At 33.0% G+C, this 17576-nt stretch overlaps 1 protein-coding gene across 2 annotated transcripts in view; it reads left to right on the top strand.

The window, feature by feature from the left end:
• Window positions 1-10887, top strand: part of LOC138306969 (arylsulfatase B-like) — a 31503-nt gene extending 20616 nt beyond the window's left edge. Inside the window, exons 1-14 of one of the 2 annotated variants that reach the window (XM_069247573.1) lie at window positions 2421-2646; window positions 3964-4075; window positions 4318-4369; window positions 4711-4814; window positions 5058-5164; window positions 5430-5494; window positions 5759-5860; window positions 6809-6872; window positions 7435-7532; window positions 8067-8203; window positions 9440-9498; window positions 9775-9901; window positions 10085-10236; window positions 10670-10887. In XM_069247573.1, the coding sequence (XP_069103674.1) occupies window positions 2541-2646; window positions 3964-4075; window positions 4318-4369; window positions 4711-4814; window positions 5058-5164; window positions 5430-5494; window positions 5759-5860; window positions 6809-6872; window positions 7435-7532; window positions 8067-8203; window positions 9440-9498; window positions 9775-9901; window positions 10085-10236; window positions 10670-10842 (1458 nt within the window). In that variant the 5' untranslated portion in view covers window positions 2421-2540 and the 3' untranslated portion in view covers window positions 10843-10887. Of the gene's footprint in view, window positions 1-2420; window positions 2647-3963; window positions 4076-4317; window positions 4370-4710; window positions 4815-5057; window positions 5165-5429; window positions 5495-5758; window positions 5861-6808; window positions 6873-7434; window positions 7533-8066; window positions 8204-9439; window positions 9499-9774; window positions 9902-10084; window positions 10237-10669 lie in introns of those variants that run through there. The other variant, XM_069247574.1, reaches the window with a different exon arrangement.
• The last annotated feature ends 6689 nt before the right edge of the window (window positions 10888-17576 follow it).

Raw genomic sequence — 17576 nt, 5'->3', positions numbered from 1 at the left:
CAACCCTACACCATATCTACAAAATGTCACAAGATGCGATAAAAATATCATAGCTGACAATACAAGATACAAAGCATGTATTTCAGATCTTAAAATTTCGGAGACACCACATAATCAAGTGAGTAGGGTAGACATTTATATATTTTACTCAGCTTAGATACCTATCATCGAGGCGATATTGTAAGCTAGGTCTCAGAATATGTAATACACGCTAATATAATGTTTATTAAATAGAGGTTTCCCAACAAGTGACTGTTGTTCATTATGTTTATCATAATTAACTTTTTTTAGTTAATTTTTAAATTGTGAAAGACACAAGCTTAAGTAAGTTTTAGATATAACTTACGAAAGTTTTGATAAAAATTATAAATAACATACAGTAAATGTAATCCAATTTAAAATCAAATGCGTCATGAAAAGTAGCCTGAAGATGAACGCCAATCCAAATAAAGACTGGAGTTAACCAATCAGAGGCACTGTATATGTTTACGCAGTGGGTGTTTAAATATAACGATATTACGATAACAAACTGCTATGCAGTTGATCACATGGATTTTCCCTTGTGAAACATTCATAGTTATGGAATAAACTTCAATATACACCATTATGAATTGTATAAGTACACAAATGTGCCCTTCGTGTTTTTTGAAGATGCTAGCTCGATGTATATAGACATCTACAGTTCCACAGATCACTCCCCTTTCCCTTTCGCCCGAAATACATTAGTTATTAGAGGCAATAGCAGATGATTACTTTAAAACACCAACAACAGATAACGTCAGATGTGGAGCGTTAATGGTTTGTAAATGACGTCATCAAAATATTCCTTTTATTCTTCGGTCTATGGATTGATATACAAAATCAACCAATGAAAAACTGCAATAGAGCAAAATTTATGTTATGTCTACTTACACCTGTAAATTTAATATTCTCTCTTTGCCTATATGAAAAAAGTCAGACATAAAGAACACAATAGCAATTTTTGGAACAAAAATTGTGAATTTCCTCAGTATTGCAACAGAGGGCCTGTGATGGGTGAGGTCGGTCATAGGTAAGTCGCTCGGTATATGTCTTTCTTTTTACACAATCAATTACTTCCATCATAAAACTAATATTGCTATGGTTTTCATAATATCGTTGTCAAATTTCAATTTTAAGAGATAAGTCGTAAATTGGAGACGAAAACTATGAGGTAAAAGAAGCAAATTTAGAAAACAAAACAAAAAACAAAAAAAAACATCATTATGATTTTGTCCTGTGCATGGCGATCGAGATAACGCATTTACAGTGAAGTGCATGTAAGCGTCCGGATAACTTTTCATATCATTCAAACCACAAGTCACGTGAATAGTTTCAACCAGTAATATGTGCTTGACAATAGTGTCAAACTGTGGGCGGAGTAAAACAGTGATAATCTAACTGAAGGCGGGACTTACCGGGTACACACACAAAAAAATGCGATACGGCACTAGTTTGGTATTCAAAATCGTGAAAAACAATATTTCATATACAGTCATGACCTACGTGACCATAATTTACCTATAAAGTGTGTTGCAATTTGCGATTTGGTTTTGAATTGGTCTAAGAGGTCTTGGTCGCCATGCATGGTGGCTCTTCCAATATACGTAATTAAAGCAAGATACGACGATATTTTATTTGAGATTCGAGAATCACTAACTATATTTGAACCTATAATAGTCCGTCCACGTAGAGTATTCCAAATGTCAAATGGTGTTTTATTGAACTTCAACAGCAAAAAATATTTTTACAAAGCCTATCGTGGGTCCAAACCAAGGCTTCGAAACATAACTAACTATTACAATTTATACTATCAACAATAATGTATGTTAGATATGGGATGTCCGCCTTCAGGATAGGTTTTCCTCCCTACTTTTCCAACATCTGCATATCTCCGTGTAACGTTTACGAAGCTGTCAAGAACTAGTTGTGCCTTGTTCGTCGACGGTTATGAGATAATGAGCGACTTAAAAGGAGGATTTCAAATCCTGTTCTATCTATCGGTGTATGCTAACATATATGTGGCAGTAGGTTCTTTGAAGTCAAATTGTTTACGCAACACCATGTGGGGTCTAGTCAATCAAGAAAACTTTGAGTTTTCATTGGCTGTCGTCAAAGAATGCTAACATCTTTGAGGGAGGATCTAACCCGGACCTTATATACATTTCACTGTAGCTATTTCGCAATACATATTTCATATCAATGATTAAATGAAGAGTGGAGTTAGTAACACAAAGAAAATATCCTGACCAAACAAAGCAGAATTCTATTTTTGTCTTAACCTGCTCACGTGCAGGTTTCATGAACTTTAAACAATAACATTCATAACCTTGTGATGCATCTTGTTTCATGTGATGATATAACCACAAAATCGTTATCAATGCAACTGATAAGGTCGTGGAAGTGTTTATAAATACGAGTCTACCCATTATCTATGCAGACCATTAAACGATCTCTGAAGATAAACGTGTGCGTATCTTCATAGTTTCCTATTACCTTACGACGTAAGACGATTGCTCAAGATGTCATTCAACTGTTTCCTGAGGATTTTTAGTGGTTTTGCTTTGTTCGTCGTTAGCGTCTACACCAAACCTCCGAATATTGTTTTTATGGTGGCAGATGACTTAGGTAGGTACATATATATATATTAAGGGATAAATTACTCGTAATTAATTTTGGAAATATATCATCATTGTAAACACATGTTATGTGCCTGCATTGTAGGTCAGTGATTTGATCATTCTTTATGGCACAATGAATTTTTTTTAATCGGCAATAAGGGTACTGTAGTAATATATTCATACGTTTTACTCTCATACCTACATGGCTATCCATGCAATATATGGCCTCGAGACATCACAGCGTCAACAAAATTACTAATTTCTCGGTTAAATTTTAAGATTTGTTTTCAGCAAACTGACTAGGTTTGATTTAAAAATGCAAACAACGGGATTTGCGATTGAAAATATATCACGAGAATTGACTTACAGTCACATTTTTTTCGTATTTATTTCAAAATGGCTTATGATCATAGTAGTAATATTGCAATAAAACGTTGAGGCATGGGAGAAAAATACTCTTCCAGATGTGGATATGAAGGATAGGGATATTCTACCCTCGGGATCATACAAAATATTTCCAACGCTTATCAAAGAGTCTAATAATATTATATGAGAAGCATGATATTAATCTTATCATTGAACTTGTTTAATATTTTTCTTATTTCACATAATTGATAACAAATCAATAAAATTTGAATTTACAAATATTTAATATATATATGTCATAGTAATTAAAAGTTAATAATATGCTTAGTAAAAGTAATCTATCTAAAATATTCTTTTCCTATCTTATTTAAAAAGTGGACCATAGAAAAACTGTCGTATCTCTAAACTTTCGTATCAGAGATACGACCAATATGGTTTAAAATTTGACTGTGCGATGTTTGAAACACTATACTTTCGTCTGTCAATACGACATTTTGCAGGACAACATGCTTTAGACGTACAAGATCTTAAAAATCGTTAAGGTACTGAAATTCTAACCTATAACATAATTATATCGTCTCCTTGAAGGCATTGATAAAAAGTTGGAAAACTTAATATCGGAGGTCACATTCTTTACATATGTTTCTGAAAGACTGGTTCGATGTTTGATGAATGTGTAAATGTTCGTCATTGTTAATGGTTAAACAAGCAAGCAAGGGAGTCGTCATATTTGTTAATTTTATTTATTTATTTCAGGCTGGAAAGATGGATTTCCACCCCCTGATATATATTTACATTTGTATTTATTTATTTATTTCAGACTTGAAAGGGGTTTGATTTCCCAACCCTGACGTTTATTTATTTATATATTTATTATTAATTAATTTATTTATATATTTATTTATTTATTTATATATATTTATTTATTTATTTTTATCTATTCATTTAATTATTTTAGGCTGGAATGACGTTGGGTTCCACAACCCTGACATGATCACACCTAATATTGACAACCTGGCGTACGAGGGGGTGATACTAAACCAGTCTTATGTGCAGCCTGTCTGTACCCCGTGAGTAATTAATCCATTCTTTTTTTTTATCATGTAGTTTGCTTAAAGTCTTATATGGCAGATAAAATCATGACTTTAACTAATTGGTATATCTATATGTATGTAGATTTCGATCGCATATTTATTGATAAAATTGTACTTTCCAAACAAGTTAATATCAAGAAGTAAGACTCTTTGCTTCACTGTTACTGTAACTTCGCAATGGCCATTTGTTACCAAGTAGTTTGTGTTTTTTATTTCAGGTCTCGTAATGCTTTTATGAGTGGAGTATACCCATTTAAAGCCGGACTTCAGGTAAAAATATCTAATTAATGTTTTCATATGTAGTGCGAATTGGAATATTTGACATTTGATAAGCCTTAAAACTTCCAATACATTGCCAAGTAAAAAATACATTTGCTATTAAAACATATAATGATGTATGTTTCTAATAGTTTCTCAGGTATGACAGTGGCGTATCAAAGGAAGTGGAGTAGGAATTTCTCTTTTTCTGTGCTGGGTTCCCTTTCTATGACCAATTCTATAAAAAAAACCACTAAAATCGACAACTGTGTGCTCATTCTAAGCATAGATTGTCTCCAACGTTATCTACTCAATAAGTAATATCGAATACACAGCCTTAATGTTTATTTCAGCACTTGGTCATAGCACCTCCCCAAGCCACGTGCGCCCCTACCAACCGCACCTTCCTCTCTCAATACCTCAAGAATTTAGGATACGCTACGCATGCTCTTGGAAAGTAAGTACTGTAACAGTTCAAAATAATAATATTAAAACTGCTATATGCATCTTTTATGGCCTGGTTGAGAGGTCACTATTGCCTCATAGTTTTGTCGAGGGATGGAATAGTGTCCGAGCCAAAGGCGAGGGCACTATCTCATCACGAAACAACACTATGAAGCAATAGTGCCATAATGGATTTAGTTATGTTTTAACTATGTTTCTTCTATTTTAAATATACAGATTTTATCTTCTTTTAAAGGTGGCATTTAGGATTATGTAAATGGGAATGCACCCCAACCTACCGTGGATTTGACTCGTTCTATGGATTTTATAATGGCAAGGAGACATATTATAACAGAACAATCCGTATGTATTCGTATTTTCTGACATTTGCTTGGTTATTTTAATGGGTGGACACCTTTTGAGACAGGCCTTGCCACATGAATATATTGATCAGATCTTCAAGTGGATTTATTTTTAAACCAAAACAGTTAATAAACACATTGCATTATATCACTGACTCATAATTATTTGAATACATACATATTACTGATATATCAAATCACAAAGAAAGATATATAATTAAAATTAAAACAATATTTATTTGTTTAAATGTTTACTTTGTTAACAGTCGGTGGTATGGATTTCCGAGATAACAAAGATCCAGTGCTTCCCGATGTTAGCCAATATTCAACAGTACGTACTCAATCGTAATTCATTTTTTTCAGTTATTGTATTATGTTTCTATTGTTACACTATAAACACGTATTTTATGAATTCTAGCTCCAGTACTACCCATATGCACGATTTCAAGACAAAATGAACTCTTTCGTATTATTTAAATTGTCTTATTTACTTTAATGATATAATTGATATGTTCATGCTTTCATCTGTATTATATGTTTGAATGCACATTATCAATACATCCTGAAAATAACTACGCCATTTTTTCACTTCCAGTACATTTATGCAAAACGTGCCAAAGAGATAATTGAAAAGCATGACAAGAATGAACCACTCTTCATGTATTTCCCTTTCCAGTCTGTTCACGCGCCTATTGAGGTATGTGTAATTGTTTTTACAATTTAAAGAGGATTCCTACTTTTGAAATAGTTTCGGGTATCGATACAACTAAATACCGTATACCCGGTTATTGAAGCAGGTTGAAATTGTTTACGATTTTAAAAAAGAGAATCTTAATTTTGGCGGGTTCAGACTTTCGTAATCTGGCTTTCAATGTCTATTTGACTCATTTATTGCTCAATATTTCGCGGATCAAATTTTCGCGATCATCCATGTAGCAATGTCCCGCAAAATCGCGAAAATATCATCCCCGTGAAAATAACCGGATATACGGTAGGAAATATGGGTTTACAGTAAAATGTGTTATCTTTATATAATGACATAAACTGTGCTTTATACTTTAAACAAGTAATACCAATTTATAGATTCGACCGGAAATTTCACCATTAACCACAGGAACAGCAAGAATTGAAAATATCTTTCTAAATTACATCTTCTTCTTGGGCCATTTAGTACTGATTCAGTTATAATTAAAATTTACTATAATGTATAAAATCAACTGTCTAGTACACCTTTAACCATTTCTGTAAATATTACCATATATCTACATAAGCCAAGTATGGCTTTCCAATGATGTTGGACTGATGAGATACACATATATCTCATGGACAGAACCTCAACATCTTCCGTATGTCTCGACAAGGAGGTGAATCGTCAGAACTACATTTATTTAGTTTATACATTTATTTAGTTTATGATACAGATACTATATCCATTGTAATATGGATGGAGTTGTTCAAGAATGAATAATCTGATTAGCATTTAAATTTGACAAAAATAATAAATGGGTCGAATTTATCTATATATAATAAAATCATGTACATATATCAACATCCATCCAAAAATTAAATGAAAGAAAATACAAGAAAAATAACAAAAATAAAGTTAATTTTGCTTTGCTGAAGTATAAATAACGATTACTTGTAGGTACCTGTCAGCTATGAAAACATGTATAGCGAAATAAAAAATGAAGGTAGAAGAAAATACTCTGGTGAGTATGAATTTTGATTATCTTTATCTTATCATTCCGTATGTAGATATCAATAATGTATTAACTTTCGCCATTGAGTGAAAATCTTTGTGTTGTGTTTTCACAGTTTATTAGTTGCTGATCATAATTTACACTCAGAGTATATGTGGAATGACGTCGTAATAGGCATTTATGATTGGAATATAACAGAGAGGATGTCGTTATCGTTCTTAGCGGTAGTATGGTGCAGTGAGATAGCCCTATAAAATTATCGTACATCATTATGTACTATTCATTCAGGGAAGGTCATCTTTTCACATGCTTTAGTGAGATAGCCATATAAACCAGATAAAAGTTTAGCCATATAAAATAAATAAAAGTTTTGAATATGATATGCCGAAAAGACGAATATCCTGTATGTAGTCTCCAAATTTATCTCACCACAGAGTTATTTATTTTTCATTCAGAAAAAGTAAACTGTGGGTATATAAGCTATTAAGATGTAATGATCATTAAGATGTTCCAAACTTATCCATTTAAATACACACCTAGATCATTAAGATAATACATAATTGTTCTGCAGGTATGGTGACGGCAATGGACGACCTCGTCGGCAATGTGACGGCCGCCCTAAAAGATACCGGAATGTATGACGACACACTCTTCGTCTTCACCGCCGACGTAAGTCTAAAATTAAACAAGGCTTTTATTCACACCGTCGACGCAAGTCTGCGTAATAGAGTCGAAAAGAATATAGTTTAGTCATTATTTTACCGTGAATAATGATAAGACACACTGGTTTAATATTGGTGTGCATGAAAGTTAATGATTTTTTTCCATAAGACATTCCATTCCATATAGTGGGCATTTACAATTAAATGAAGAATATCCTAACATTATTTCGTTCAATAATTTAATAAGTACATTAACCTTTACGTAAAAATATCAATAAGTTGTTATTTTGAAAATAATATTATGTGATTATAGGTATATTTATAAAATTGTTATTTCAAAACTTGTAAAAGGTTCACTCAGTGTTGATTTAAACAAATGTTATTCAAAGTGTTATGAAACAAAATCAATATTTGCACCATTGCGAAAATAAAATCTAATTAAAATAAGATAAAAAAAATGATAGCAAAAAAAACATAAGAAATACTTTTTTTCAAAACTACCAACTTGAACAACTTTTAATTGTATCCATTCTAAAATCAGAACGGTGGCTGGATACCATATCATGGCAATAACTACCCACTACGAGGTGGAAAGACTACTGTTTATGAAGGAGGCACTCGAGCCGCTGCTTTCATCACCGGGGCTGGACTCGTGAAAAAAGGATACACATATAACGGGTAAGTATTACTGTATTAATTAACTTATTCATAAATTAATTAATAGCAAATATTTAAAATAGATAAATGTGTTAAGATGTGTTAGAATTTAGATTGATTTCCTTTAGTAGACAGGATAAGAGAAAGCAGTGTTCAATAAAACTTTTGTAAACTTTCTTTGATTTCTTATTGAAAGGTGATAACTAGTGAAATTATTATATATCAGGTTCAAGGATCACGAAAATATCTTACACTTAAGTTAAGACTTAGCCAATCATTAATGACGTAACTTTATGTAACGTCAAGTCTGAACCCAAGACAGTTTTGGACTTAAAGTTATATTTCATGCTAATTCCACTGTAACGATATGTCGCTTAAATATTTGATAGTTGAACATGGACATGCAACTTGATGATTTAGCTCTCAAAAAGCATATGTCGGCCTATAAGAAAGACGGATTCTAGGGATAATATATTTCTGGTTTTGAATAAAGCGAGGTTCAGTACCTTCGAATTTTGTCGGAATTCCTAATCGTATCACGTGACTGACGTCGACACGACCTGCACGTGGTGATCCAGGTAACTAGCTAATATGAGCAGATCGTGCTCGTATATGTCCACAGAGCGAGTATTTGAAACATTTAATTCACACATTGCCGTTATTCAATGGTGTGTGTATCAAATATTGTAGATTCAGTCTGCTGAGGTTGACCACATGTTTTGTTTATGAAAAATTGGTAACATTTTCTCTTGGTTTCACAACTCTCGTGTTACTTCGAGATTGTCGCGACGATGTTCGGAAGAGTTCGGAATGATTCGGCATTTTAAGAGCCCATTTTTTACGTGTACACATTAAAAAAAAATACCTTTATAATTAAAAATACTTCCAGTGCTGCAATTTTATAAAAAGTGGTAAATTAGAAAGTTTTAAATTCGGACAGACGGAGAAAATTGTGTATAACGCTTATACAGCTTTGACTATGACTAAAAGAACGAAAGTTATAGACCATACAACTTTAAGATTGTTACATGATCCTGAGGCCTGTTGTGTGTATGTTTATATTGAACTACGATATCCCATATGTCTTGTTGCACGAAACGCACCATCGTGCTGGATGACATTATCTTAGATGCGTGGGGTTTTAAAAATAAAACTTCTCGTCCTTAATTTGTAGCATATTCAGTTTTAACATATCCATATACATTTTGTAAAATAACATTATCAATATACTTGTTCATTTATTTTTATTTTTGACAGCATGATGCACGCTGTCGACTGGATGCCGACAATACTCTCCGCGGCTGGAGGAAAGCCGGGTAATTATCTGCATGCATTTAGTCTCGCCTTACTTACTGTTAATTAGAAGAAGTTAATTAAATTTTATATGTAAATGACCACAACTGTTGCATAGAAATACATAGCATATTATCGTTATTAGAAAACACTTGTCCTCATATTGTCTAGTACATGGTTAACGATGCAATCACAACTTGTGAAAACCATTATCACGCGGTACAAATCTTTCGGCAGTTTCAGAATTTGGTTTTATATATATTGTATTTTATAAGTCGATTTGACATTTTATTGTGCAGTTGACACGGATTTGGATGGAATTGACCAATGGGAGAGTCTAAGGACTGGGGCGCCCTCTAAGAGAACAGAATTTATCTATAACCTGGATGACGAGAACCCACCAGCCTGTGGGCACGCAGCCATCAGGTGAGTCAGCACGAAGATTGTCGATTGATTACCAGTCAATGGTTTTCTGTTTTGGTGGTGAGAACTAATTGTCTTACACATATAAGATATACATCAACATGGATCAATATATTTTTCCGTTCATGAGCGTGTTAAATAATTTCTTTCATAAATTTAGATGATGTTATATTTATTTTTATATAGAGTCGGAGATTATAAGCTGATCGAAGGATATCCAGGACCAGATCAGGGATGGTATAAACCGGAAACAGTATCGGGGGAGAAACCTGACACCGGAAGTTCAATCCAGATCCAACAGACGAATGTTTTTGGAAGACAATTATTTAACCTGAAAGGTAATAAACATTCTGTCGATAGTTGCATATAGCATGAATGGGAAAAATTTGAATTAGTTTTGTTATTCTGTATCAAAACCACAAAGCCTATAGGCATCATTTTCTGATAAACATGTGGATTATTTTCATTCGTTTCTAACATCAATCTTTATTTCCTTTTAAATGAGAAGCTAGTACTTTCGTATATTCCCATCGCACTGGAAATCAAAACAAGCAAAATAATTTCCATAATAATATTCGTAACTTGTCAATGTTAATATACAGATATTTTAATTAATGAAATTTCAATAAGAATCAATGAATAATGAAGTAAAGCCAACAGTACGTTCGTTGCATGGTATTTCTTTATTCAAATAATTAGAGAAAAAAATGTTGCAATGAATTAATCAGACTATAATGCTTTTAATGACTATTGTCGTTGTTATTTTTATAGATGACCCTAACGAGCACAAAGACCTGTCATTAACCCACAGAGACATAGCAGATCAGTTAAGTAAGAGGATGGCCGAGTACCACGCCCAGATGGTGCCAGCTAACTACCCTGCGGCTACAATAGCATCTGATCCCGACAACTACAATGGTTTCTGGTCACCCGGATGGTGCTAACTGTTGATTTGATAAAAAAACTTTGAATTAAATTCTAATATCTGTCATCAGTTTTGTATACTTTTTGTGGCCTCTTCCAGGGACCACGGAACCCAAATTAAAATAGGTTTATGGAAATCCCCAAAAATATGGAGATGCATGTTTCGAAACATGTTGGTTGATCATTTAGGTTGAATCAGTTTCAAAACTTTAATGTGTCGGTTGGAAAATACATGTAGATGTAAACGGTATAAAGACATTTTTAAATTCTTCCAAGTCTGTTTTGTTAAGGGGAGATAATCAAGAGGTTTTTTTTTTTTGTTTTTTTTTTTTTTTTTTTGTTTTTTTTTTAATTTTGTTGAATTTTTGGTGCGGAATGCATTACAGATGACACCTTCCACGTAAAAAATATCAATTTCAATTCATAATGTATAAAGAAATTCTTAAATTCTTTAAAGTCTGTTTTGTTAAGGGGAGAAAACAAGAGTGGTTTTTTTTTTTTTTTTTGGGGGGGGGGGGGTTTTTTTTTGTTTTTTTGTTTTTGTTTTTGTTTTTAATTTTGTTCACGTAAAAATTATTATTACCAATTCACATGTGTATAAGGTAACTTTGGGAATCAGGATCAAAAGACCAAGTGCGAAAACTCAGAACCTCCGTATTACCTAGACAGTGGTAGAAGTTAACATTATTGTCTATTGAAAATCATTTGGTTCTGCTGTCTCTATAGAGACCGCAAAACCAAATTATTTCCCAAAGACGACAATGTTAACGTTTGACATTGTCTTTGTACTCAATGGAAAATCTCATCCCAACCAAACTTAAGTTATATCTATTAACGCTTTTAAATTTCACATTTTTTGTTCTTTTCTTTGTTCGCTCTTATATGGAAAAAAAATCACGCATGGAGATGAAAAAAATGTTTGACTGTTGTAATACAAATATTTATTTTATTCTATATATGATACCTTTCTCCATTCTTTCCTTACTTCCTGAATACATATTTTGCGTTTTTGTTGTCAACATCGGGAAAGAATCGGTATTACAAAATCAAAAGGCACATATAGTGAAGAAGGGAATACGCAATAAAATTATATGTGTTTCAAGAGTTAAGTTCTGGATGCCTTGACATATAAGTTCATTATCATAAAAAAATATTAATGTGGTATAATATATAGTCAATTAGAGGTTACCACGTGTATATCCCTATCGACAAATTGCTCTGTGATAGTAGTAGCTGATATGAAATTAGATGTAACACTTTCCCTATCAACAAGTTTATCCCTGTTGTAGCATCACTGCAGGCTTTATATATGTCAAACCACATCTTAGATGAGACAAGATAGCTTGATAGGAAGATTTAAAAAAAACTTTTTTGTCAAGATATGTTAATCGTATTTCAAAAGTATAACTATTTCCCGTTCCTGTTATCCTGTTGTATGTACCTAACTCGAAATACTGCGATTAAGGCAAAGTTAATACTTAGATGTTATGTCTCAGTGAGATAGCGTTATAAAACAATCAGGAAAAAGAAATACTAAAAATTAAAGTAAAAATATGACAAAGTAAAACAAAAGAATCTGCTCACCACATAATTATTTTCTATTCCTCCAGGTAATGTCAACTAATATTATATTAGCTGTGAAGATGTGAGGATCAATAATATCACACAAACAAATCCAATTAACTACACATCTAGATTAATAATATTTTTTTTCTTTTCTTTTGAATGTTAACTTTATTGCGTTGTTTTCATTTAAATTCAACGAAATGCGATTAGATTTATATTTATGGAGCAGTCTATCTCATTTCCTAGTCTCTCATCTCATGTCCGAGTCAAAGCATAGTTTATCATTTGGCTTAATTGTTACAATATTGGAAGGAATACGTGTGTCTGCTATGACTTAATATTTATCTGGAAAAAATTACACATGTGATCTACATTAGCTGTTGAAGAAAAAAGTTCGGTCCAGTCAGTCGTTTCCAGTTTATTTTTAAAAAGATCAAAATTTACATCATGATAACACCAGATTTTACGCTTATACTTTTAAGTAATCGTTGTCCTTACATTCTACACAAGTCGCTGTGATCATATCACGATCTATATCAAATAGTGTCCGCAAAGGTGTGACTACACGTGTCAGATAAAAGAATAGCGTCAAGGAAGTATGTCGCGCGTGCGCCCTATTCTAGTCGGTCTTGTACATCAATGTTGATCCTATCCTATCATTTCGTGTCAATATATCGGATGTTCTCAATAAATGTTGTCAATCCTTTGTTTGTTTTTGTGGTATTTGACTTTACTATCCCTGTAAAATAAATTACATAATTGGGTTTGATGTTTTTGGCTATATTATGACAAAGTAAGAAAATTAAGTCAAAACTTCGTTATTCTGGGTTATTGCTGTAGTATTTTATTGTTTACAATTTTAAAATGAATTGTTTCTGGTGATATTTATTTGACAGTCACCGCTATTCACCTAAGCTATATCATCGTCGCTTCAGATGAGTTGTATATTGTCTAGGGTATCGAACTGAATGATGATAATGACATTCTAGATACCCTAGGGGTTATCATCAATCTCGTTACAAAAATGTATTATCATTTTGATCTATATCAACATAAAATGAAGGTTATATGATTGTCATTGAATCTTGAATGTCCTTGACTTAAAATTGAAATCCTATAAATATCCCACTACGAAATTATGTACCGGCGAATTAATGTTAAAGTTCAGAAACGCGATGATATCGACCTATACAAATAATATGTCTTGTCATGTAGTAAGGCAGATACCGTTAAACCTGCCTCAGTAACCACTTCTGCATAAAGACCGCCTGTTTAATTTTGCCAGTTTTCTAGGGTCCCAAATGACCAATTTTAACACAAGTCAACCTGTGTATAAAGACCACCTGTCTATAAAGATATTCCCCCCTCTCCCTTGGGTGGTATTCACTGACTATAATGTTTTAGCGGTGACTGAGTTTCGCGTTTTTATCTGTAATTTATTTTTTCATTGCAATTTAATTTTGCGATTTTGATTCGTGTGGTTCTAATGAACCACAGTTTGATGCTTTTTTACAATAATCAATGTTCTCATCGCTCGGGAAATCGTACACATAAATAGTTGGCTTTCAGAAACTGATGGAATAAATAAAAGGGTTTTTAAGAATAGAATTTGACATATTTTTTAGCATGAAGGTTGAAGAAATCGATATGTAATCTAATAAATGCTGATATGAAAAAGCGAGATCGGAATGCGATACAAAGTTTACTTTATTTTTCAATATTTACATCTCCATTTGCTCTTTGCTATATAACTTTACCAACTGGGAACTCGTTTACACTTGCGTAAACGCAGAGGTTGCGATGCAAGAATATACACACCGGTAAACCGCGCGTTGTTTGAATAACTGAACAAAAATACAGTTTACACACCAGTAAACAACAAAAAATAGTAATCATTCTTTAATTATGCATGTAGTGTTCAATAGCTTCGAAATCTGAAAACAATGCACGTAATGTTGTGAAATATTATAAATATAGGTTTTTAGAAATATCATTCTTGGTAATTGAAACCCAAGGATGAATTATCAATAAATCAGTTATGGTCAATATGTAACACGAGATTTCTTTTTCGCCAATGATAAGCGTGCAATATATTTTTACGATACCTGGTCAAGATTTGTGTACATACAAAAGTGAACACATTAAATTACACAGCGTATCAGAATCACGTGGTTGTTGAAACAGGATATACCTTTGTTATATAAGGAAACATTTGTAACATTTAGTAAGGGACAGTCGACGCAACCACAAAACTTTGAGGAAACATGGCCATTATTCTGTCTTTACTATTTTTGATAGTTCTTCTACTGAAATGTGGCCTTAGGGAAGCCAAACAGCCGAACTTTGTGTTTATGGTAGCAGACGACTATGGTAAGTATTATAAGACTCTTTCATATGTGGATATGAAGAATAAGGATATTCTACCCGAGGGTCACAAAACCCAAGGCTTGCCGAGGGTTTTGCAACATTTTGTGATCCCAAGGGTAGACATATCAACTTATGAAAGAGTATTTTTATTTCATACCTCGACGTTTCATTGCAATTTTACAACTATAATATCCCGCCATTTTGAAATAAATTCGAAGAAATCCACGACTGGAAGTCAATTTTCCATACATGAAATTTTACATGATATTTTCAATACAAATTCCATTGTTTGCATCTTTTAAAGTAAAACCAGTCATATTTGTGAGGAAAAAAGTTTAACTTTACCGAAGAAATAGAGATTGTGTTGACGTCGTGACGTCACAAGGCTTAATTGCATGGGTAGCCATGCAATACAGCCTCAGGCGGCATGAGTGTATTGCCCTGGACCAGCCAGTATTACACCCGTATGTATGAAAGGTTTCCGAACAATAACTTTAGTATTCATTGTTCAATTTCGATAAAATTGTGTTCATTGATTTATATCAATGAGATCTAGAATGTGTTTGATATTGGTCAAAATCCATTTATATTTACAAGGGAGTCCGTGACTTTAAACCAGATAAATTCATGGTTTTCGCTCGATAACCTAAGCATTTATAGGCCGATTTTAATCATTTTTTTTTTTGTAAATTACTTTATATTAATGAGATATCGGAGTGTTTAAATGCTGGGCAAAATCCGTCAATATTTGCAAGAACTACAGGACTTGATCATTTTATTGTGATGATTTAAACTGCTGTGCAGGCGACGACACATCCACTTCTGTTGAATTCTGATGGTGAAGGCTGTCTTTTGTTGTCCATTCCATCTTTTGACAGTATGTTGCACGCTGTTGACTGGATGCCGATCAATTCATCTCATCAGCCGGTGGGACGCCGGATACGTTATTTCACTTACTCGAGGACAAAGATCATTGCAATTTTAAACTTGTTTTGAAATATTCGACAATTGTTATATTTTCTATCCAAATTGTTATTTTCTATTTAATTTGTTATCAAATTCCATTGTTTGCATCTTTTAAAGTAAAACCAGTCATATTTGTGAGGAAAAAAAGTTTAACTTTACCGAAGAAATAGAAATTTTGTTGACGTCGTGACGTCACAAGGCTTCATTGCATGGGTAGCCATGCAATACAGCCTCAGGCGGAATGAGTGTATTGCCCTGGACCAGCCAGTATTACACCCGTATGTATGAAAGGTTTCCGAACAATAACTTTAGTATTCATTGTTCAATTTCGATAAAATTGTGTTCATTGATTTATATCAATGAGATCTAGAATGTGTTTGATATTGGTCAAAATCCATTTATATTTACAAGGGAGTCCGTGACTTTAAACCAGATAAATTCATGGTTTTGGCTCGATAACCTAAGCATTTATAGGCCGATTTTAATCATTTTTTTTTTGTAAATTACTTTATATTAATGAGATATCGGAGTGTTTAAATACTGGGCAAAATCCGTCAATATTTGCAAGAACTACAGGACTTTCAAGATCATTTTATTGTGATGATTTAAACTGCTGTGCAGGCGACGACACATCCACTTCTGTTGAATTCCGATCTTATGTCTTTTGTTGTCCATTCCATCTTTTGACAGTATGATGCACGCTGTTGACTGGATGCCAACAATACTCTCAGCAGCCGGTGGAACGCCGGGTACGTTGTCTTCACTTACTCGAGGACAAAGGTCACAATTAATTGTTCTATTACAATTGTTATATTTTCTATCCAAATTGTTATTTTCTATTTAATTTGTTATTTGCTATCGATATTGTTATTTTTCTAATATAATTGTTATGTTTTTATATAATCTTATTTTTCTATTATAATTGTTTTTATCTTAATGCAATTGTTAGTTATATTGAAAATCATTTAAGGGTCGACCATTTTGGTATATTTCTTTTGTTTTTATTAGATTCTTGAAGAAAAAAGGTTAGATTGAGTACAAATTGCATATTTTTAATGCATTAAACGTGGAGCAAATCGCTAGGGTAGTATACATATATTTATGCCAAGCTTCTATTTTCAATCAAACAAATTATGATTCTTGGTGACATGAATGTTATGTAATTAATTTTTGAATTTAAATGTACAGTTGACACGGATTTAGACAGCATTGACCTATGGGAAAGTCTGAGGACTGGGGCGCCCTCTTAGAGAACAGAATCCATTTATAACTTGGATGACATTGACTCGCCAACATGTGGACATGCAGCAATCAGGTGAGGGTAGAAAAATCCGCGTAAAAATAAGAGTATCTCTACCTGAATAAAAATGTTTGGCAAGTCAGCACGAAGATTCCCGAGTGCTTACCTGCTAGCATTGTCCACGATAATGGAGATTGCCCTAAAGCAGGATTTACAAGTAAAAGATGATGAAGTTTCAATTATGTAGAATTTGAATCGCTCTATGTAATACCCGTGTCCTTTTTCGTACATGTGTGTTATACATGTTATACAGGAACACATTCTGAAGCTGGGTATCTAGGTAGTTGACATGTAAGCTTATAGTGTATTTAATAGCTCTTTTAAACATATTTTCTATAATTTGGCCGACGGGTAAGAAAGTGTATAAAGTTTAACGTTATTTATGCGAGCTCAGAGCGGCAGAGGTATTTTGTAATTCACTCGTATTTGAAGAATCGCGCATTAAATTGCGATTTTTTAAATGTATCAAACAAAAACGCTATATCATCATAACTTACTTTCGAACAAATAAAGGTGTTCTTTGTTACTTTGTTGACATTGAGCTGATCGTGAGGG

The sequence above is a fragment of the Argopecten irradians genome, chromosome 14, assembly GCF_041381155.1.
Source record: "Argopecten irradians isolate NY chromosome 14, Ai_NY, whole genome shotgun sequence".
In the NCBI taxonomy this organism is placed as follows: Eukaryota; Metazoa; Mollusca; class Bivalvia; order Pectinida; family Pectinidae; genus Argopecten; species Argopecten irradians.
Note: the sequence above shows the minus strand (reverse complement) of the source record. Positions and strands in the feature narration are given on the sequence as shown.